The sequence below is a fragment of the Ctenocephalides felis genome, unplaced genomic scaffold (genome assembly GCF_003426905.1).
Source record: "Ctenocephalides felis isolate EL2017-DRISC unplaced genomic scaffold, ASM342690v1 CF-g0.4_SCAFFOLD_01886, whole genome shotgun sequence".
In the NCBI taxonomy this organism is placed as follows: Eukaryota; Metazoa; Arthropoda; class Insecta; order Siphonaptera; family Pulicidae; genus Ctenocephalides; species Ctenocephalides felis.
In genome coordinates this window covers 54891894-54899388 of record NW_020538040.1, presented here as the reverse complement: position 1 = coordinate 54899388, position 7495 = coordinate 54891894, and the positions used below count along the sequence as shown (strand labels likewise).

General features: G+C 28.5%; 1 protein-coding gene across 1 annotated transcript; it reads right to left on the bottom strand.

Annotated features, from left to right (window-relative positions):
• Positions 1–6187: 6187 nt before the first annotated feature.
• Positions 6188–6865, bottom strand: LOC113375112 (leucine-zipper-like transcriptional regulator 1). Its single transcript, XM_026615061.1, has 3 exons — positions 6660–6865; positions 6271–6448; positions 6188–6197 (listed from the first exon to the last, which is right to left on the bottom strand). Exons 1-3 carry the CDS (start codon positions 6841–6843, stop codon positions 6188–6190), a joined length of 372 nt encoding a protein of 123 aa, XP_026470846.1. The 5' UTR covers positions 6844–6865.
• Between the last annotated feature and the right edge of the window lie 630 nt (positions 6866–7495).

The following is a 7495-nucleotide window of genomic DNA, read 5'->3' as shown; positions in this document are numbered from 1 at the left end:
CTAGTGTTGAAAAATAATAATTTGAATTTATCGCCCATTAATCCGGTTTAAAAATATGTCATCGTAATAAATATAAAATTCTGTAAGTCTACCGCGTTACTTTTTCATGATTCAGCTACCGATCGTGTTATGCGATTTAATCTATTGCGAGAAAAATTTCGCTCATAATCTTTAATTGGAATCAATGTATGTATAATGAATGCAGTTTTCTCCCGCGCCGACATGGACACCGTGGAATGTGGATTAGCTTTGTACGAGTTGCGTAACTCTCCGTACGCAAATTACGGAATAAGAGCAATTTTATGCAATTTTACCATGTTCAGGCTGATCTGTGCGAACTAGTTACGTACATTTATAGTGTATTCAAGTTACATAAAATATTGAATTATTTTTTTTTTTTTTTTTTTTTTTTTAAACTTTATTACTTTTTGTTCTTACATTTTTAAGATACTTAACACTTTTTCTTACATTTTTAAGACACTTAACGCTTTTTCTTACATACATATTACTATTTCTTACTTATTACATACATTTTTTTTTTTCCTAACATATTTACATGTTTCTTTATTACTTTTTCCTTTTTATTACATATATTTGAATTTTAACTTTTCCCGAAGGTCGATGATGTATTGACTTATTCTCCAACTCAGTCATGGATGCACAGAGTCAGAGGCCTTGTTTTTTCATTTTTTGAATACAGTTATACAATCCATGTACCTCTTACTTGTAAGAGGCATGCTGCCACTACAGCTTTGCACACTCTGCATATACGTATGCTGCAGCAATGCCCACGAAAGGCCATTTTCACTTGAAATCATATTTGAAATCTATGATTTCAAGTGAAAATTTGGTATCAAGCTGCTTTGATACCGAACCGACCGAGGTTGGATTCGAACCCGGGACTAGGATTTGCTAGCCCACGTTCTTACCACGGGACCACGGCCGGCCCCATTCGGAGAGCATTTTGCTTTCTTTGCCCAGTGCAGTCCAACAACAGGGTTCCATTTAATAATACTGGGCTTACGCGCAATTTACGATTCGGGCGGCAATAGGTCCGAGAAAGTGTCGGGTCTTGGTACTAAAATTTATTGTAACTAGTGGTTCATGGCATCGTGCCCTAAGGCAAATTGCTGGAACTTCCCGTACCGTAATGAAATATTCGAAAAATCAAATGTTTTTTAATAGATTATTATAAATTCTGTATCTTCAATTGTTTGTATTTTATAGACCAAATTTAAGAGCTTATAGACTGGACGACGATGTTTATATATGTTCACATGAAAAGTAATTGAAGGATTTCATCTCATAATTAAGAATTATATAAACTGAATTGCAAAGTTAAGATTCTTCATTTGAAGTATAAAAGCGAGAGTTTTAGCCAGAAATGAAATTAAAATTCAGATTATTTTCGACAATCGAAAACAAAATTGAAAAAAATAATGCCGTCAAACTACTAATCGTTTCTTTACACTGTTCGAGCAAATTGGTTCTTTAATCTTTCAAATCGGATGCTTCGTTCTCTCAGAAACTACCATTTTTTGCACATTTAGCTCCGTATCTCTAAAACGACTGAACTTATCTTTGCCAAAATCTAATCAGCACGTCTCCCCATCAGTAAGAATCGAATGTTTTTTGAATTATTCAAATCGGTTGATTCGTGCATCCGAAATCGTGAATACATATGCACACATTAAACACACATATCTATTTTTTCTGAGGTAGTCAAAATATTCGGAAACCTTCGAAACGTGAAGATATGCAAAAAAAAATTCATTTTCGCTTTTTGGACGATTACAATGACTTACCCTACGGTAAGTTAGAAATTAGTATATACTTGAAAAAAAATTAGATGTGATAGTGAATTTTATTATAATGGGATATAAATGAATATGTCTTCAAAACACCAAATACGATATAAAAGATACCATATAGGATGTAAAATAATAATGCTGTAAGGGTTTAATGCTCTAAGTAAACGAAGAAATATATATATAGAAAAACTTAATTTTATTTACTTGAATCATTACCTAAACGAGTCAGAAATTTGTCAAACAAACCTTAGCACGTTTATTGGTTCAAAATAATTGTATTTATAAAACCAGTAATATATTGGACTAATAAAAGTTTAGCAGTTACTAATAATTCTGTACAGTAATCTCTGAGGTGTAATTAACATTGTCCTGAAATTCATAGCTATAAAGTGTATAAGTATATCACCTATATTTTAATCATTCATTTTTTCACTTACAGAGTTGAGAAGAACAGGAGTGCACCTTGAAAATACTGAGCCCTAATTCACACTCACATCACAAGTCAACAGAATAACAATTAAATCAAGATCATGAATGCAAAATAAAAAATATTAAAAAAAATCATAAATTATTTTTTGTAAAAAAAAATAAATGTGATTTTTCCAATAAAAGGGTGCCAAACATCTTACATATCGAACTCTAAGCATCTGCGCTCAAAACCACATTAGTTATAAATTTTTAAAAATACTCAAAATTTCTTTATTTTAACGTAAATAAATTCAATTATTTTGTATACATTCATTTATTAGCAATATTCAAAATGGTTTTTCATATTTTTAGTTGTAGGTTCAACACATCGCGTCATGAATTACGTGATATTTTTTAACGAACATGAATTTTTAATGAAGTTAAGAGTAATAATTCTTTGCTTTATACTAAGAAAGCAAATTTGAATTAATCATACAAAATATGATAGTCTCTATTTTATTTATTAATATTGTATAATGGCTCTTATATGTACGTAATATCATTTATTCATTTACTATTGTTAAGATACTGTATATATAAACAATGTCCATGTAATGTAATTTATCTAGTTATTAAGTTTAATTTTTAACATGTAAGATTTTTTATGACATGTATTTTATAATAAATAAATTGAAAGTTATCTAAATGATTTCTCTTCTCATATATAAGTAATAATATGGATACATGCTGAAATTATTCTAAATAATAATTAACCCGGGCGCACAATTTTTCGATTTATTTAGATACAAAAAAAACTTATTTTTTTTACAAATAATTATTATCTATGTTTTATTTAACTAAATTATGCAAAAAAAAATATGTTAACAGCGTACGAGGTTGTCAAATATCTCCCTTCCGCTTTTTTGCTCTTGGTTTATAATACAAAAAGGCGGAAGGGAGATATTTGACAACCTAATATTATATTTGTAAACAAGATAGGTACTACGCAGAGTCCACGAGGCAATTTTAAGATTGGGCCCTAAACCACACTCAATATAATAATCAATGGCAATAATCTACAATCCAACGCGATAGATACGAACATAAACTATTTGGATAATATTATTTCTATATTAACAGTGACCCATACAAAAAGCTGTAATATTTTTAGACATAAAAATTACAGTGACCATCACGTTCACATAGCTGCACAGTTTTGGCGGTAAACGTTATACGTATGCGTCATGCATAATAAGGTGTTAATAATTATTTACCTTATTCATCGTGGTCCCTGTTGATAAAACTGCCAATTGAACCAAATTTCATATCGAAACTATATTAATCACTCACATCTACACAAAGCCCAATATGTAATTGCACCATAAATAGACACAACACTGCACTTCACTGCACATAAATTGTGAATTCGCACAAAGTTACCGACTAATCATTGGTTCATGCTTTGATTTTGTGTCTTTTAACATCACAACATTGATTTTAAACATAGATATTTATAGACCAAGACATGGCCATGTTGATGACACTCCAGAATTAATAAAATTTTATATAAAAACTATATTAATAAACGCATTTACTCATATCTACAATGCACCATAATTCTTTTAGCACTAGACACAACTCCGATTTATTTCCACATGAAATGTTCGCACAAAGTTGCATAACCAACTACTTGGCCAATGCTTTGATTTTGTGGCCTTTAAGTCACAACATTGATATTAAACATAGATATTTGTATTTGTAGACCAAGAGATGACCAATGTTTCGATACTATCGAGTTAACGACTGGAAATGTTTTGGGTCATATTTTGAAACTACTAAAATGACGCCAACGGTTAAATGAAATTTTTATCGGCCGTTATAGTTGTTCAGATAAACAAAAAAAAACAAATAAATGAATTCGTTTCATATTGTTTTAAGTTTTACATTTTTATATGTAATATAATATTAATACAATAAGGCTAATATTGTATTATCTGACTTTTTTTTAATCACGCACATTAATTCTGTTTCACGTTGATTGCCGCAAATAAATTACGTGGTAATAATTAGAGACAGTTACCGATTTCATTACTTTGTCTACCAGATTAAGATAAGAATCGATAATTAGCTTAAGTATAATAAAGAATCCAAAAAGAAACAGTTCTCTGCGTTAAAATATCCCGTATGAAATCGATAATTAACTAAACAATGCCATCAACGTCTTTTGCGGCTTTTTCCGTACTCGGCGTTAATAATTGAAATATTTTGGAAAAATTTATTTAAATATATAAAACTTAACTTTAGTACGATATTTATTTTCACATATGTAACAGTATCAACAACCACATAGATAAGTAAAAAAAAATAATAATAATAAATTACACTGTTTTTTGTACAAAGTACTCCGTTGTACTTCCGTAGAAAAAGAGACATGCAGACGTTATCTCTCCTAAAACGACGTTTTTATTTATCGATTCATCATTTTCGATAGTATGCAAAATTAAAAAAAATAATGTCTACGTAACAGTAAGGCTGCCTATGTGCAAACGATTTTTTTTTTATATTTGCACTTTTTTCATGATTGCAAATAAAATCTAATACATACGAGTATAAAATGATTATTTTAAACTTCATAATAATAGAAAATTGTGGTTTTTAAAAGATATTAATAAATTTAACTTAAGTGTAAAAAATAATTAGAAGAATAAATAATTGAATTCTGATAAATTTAGAGCGCAACGACCCCAAGGTAATTTTACATTTATGAAAAAAACTACTATCATCACCCATTACAAAATCAATATATTTATTTTTATTTATCTACGTTAGTTTTTGTGATAAATTTGCATGAATAATAAATATTAATAATATTTGTATATGCTAATATTGAATATAAAAAAATAACAACGTTTATGGAATATGCCGTTATATCATCATATGAACAATATATGGTTAGCAAGCTGCCCAATAGTACATATGTTGATTTATATTCATTTCATATTTATATTCAGCAGCATAGAGGTACGTTGGCCTAATGGCACACTTCCAGAAAGATTCATGTTTTTCAAACTCTTTTCAAGTTTTCATAGTCGGTTGAAAATTCTCTACTCAATCTTTGACGTGTCGTTTTTTATTTTACTAATCATTCCAAAAGAAGCAACATGATTGATAATCTCACGCAAAATTAATGCGAGCCGTTATTAACGAGCTATTATTAACTTGCATTATATAGAAAGCTGACAAAAAGCAAAATTTAAATAAAAATATATAAATAAGCAAATTAAAATTTTTCCATAAAGATGTTGAAAATATTTAGTATAATATGCATTTTAATTATATTAAAATTACACTTAATTATAGTTAATATATAATATTTTTTAATGACCAGCATTTTATCTTGTAAAAGTAGTTTAGTATAAGTGAATACTATTTGCTTCCTTGTAAGCTCATATCACATAGTCCGGAATCATATTTTTCATCAGCAAGAGCTCTTAAAATATCAATCAAAAGCTCTTTTGTTAAACTTGACATCTTTCCTTGTCGTGCCACCTAAAAATCAAAATCAATATTATTCATCAATAGCAACCTGTTTATAAAATTAAAAAAATGTTTAATCTGCTTACAGTGGGAAAATCATTCATTATCATTCGCAAAGCATACTTTTTTATATCAATAGCTTGCATTTTATCTGCTGCTTCCAAAATTTGTACACATTGTCGCTTGTCACATTATTTTCTAAATTTTGTTTGCAAAAAGCCTGCAGTCTATTATTTGTGAAACCTATAAGAATCATAAAGTATTAATAAAATATGTAAATGTTTTCATAATATGTGATAAAAACCATCAATTACCATAAAAGAAAGCTTGAAATAAGTATAGTAGTAGTGAATCCTCAGGAGGCATTTTATCGCCATAATATATATACCGGAGTAAAGATTCAAATGACTCTCTGGAAGGTGATATATCACCTATTTGTATCTAAAATAATTCAGTTATTAATTTATTCAAATGTAATAAATATTTAAAAAAATATTTTATTGATAAAACTTACATTAACTCTATTATCTGATGGCATGAAAGATCTGAACATTGCTTCAAATAAGTACACCTTGCAGCAAGTACGCTTTTATGCGCTGGTATGGCAGAACCATCTAATTCGAGAACTATATCACAAAACTCATTTCCTACTGATTTTAAAAATAATGCCATATCTTGTTCCAATGTTGTTCCTTAAAAATTATATTTTAATTAGTATATTTGAAAAAAATTTGAAATCAATAGCAAAGTTGATTAGTTTTTAAGAAAAAAAAAAAGTGATATGAACATTAAAATGGAATCTAACTAGAATAGATTATTAGATTATTTCACCATAACAGCAATTTTGTTGATTTATAAGAATATAAAAATAAATCAATTTAAAGTACCATATATATAATATACCTATTGAAATATCATATTGCATCTCGGGTAAATTTCTTGCTTGAGGCATTTGTTTGCGGCGTATAATCTCAACCATAAGTGGTTGATAGAGAGTATCAAATTCCTTCGACATAACAATTTGAGTAAAATTGCATTCCTTAACAATAAATCTTAAGCAGAATTCTTTTATCACAGTTAAATTCATTTTGTCTGCATTATGTAAGGCTTCCAATACATTGCAAGGTAATATTGTAAATTCAAGATACTGAATGCACAATTGTTCAAGCTTGGTATATAAACTGTTCCGCGAGCTGATATACATCCATCATCAACAAAACAATTTGATTGCTGAAAGGATCTTTAACTGAAATAAATATTTAATGAAAATTAGATAAAAGAATCTTTAATCAAAATGTTTTTCAAAGATTAGATTTACTTTTTCTGTTGGATCTATTCTGTCAGTATAAATGTAATTCAATACCATCTCAAATGCATCTGAAGAAGCATCCGGTAGTTTAACTTCTAAAAATGGTAGATCAGATGGGGGTGGACGTTCATTTGTATTTACAATAACTGTTCAATATGTTTATCTCTAGCTTCACGGGCAGCCCTGCAGAAATAGTTCATTATTGAAAAAAAAGCAAAACATATAATTAATTAAAAATACATGTGCATTCATCAACTTACACTACATTCTATTTAATCAAGTATTCTATTATTGTATCATATCATGAAAAGAAATTGTCAAAGGTAATATACCAATATATTATGTGATAAAATAACGAAATTAGACATGATGATCATAAAAAACAATAATAAGCTAAATAATTTTTATTTTAATATACACTTTGTACATT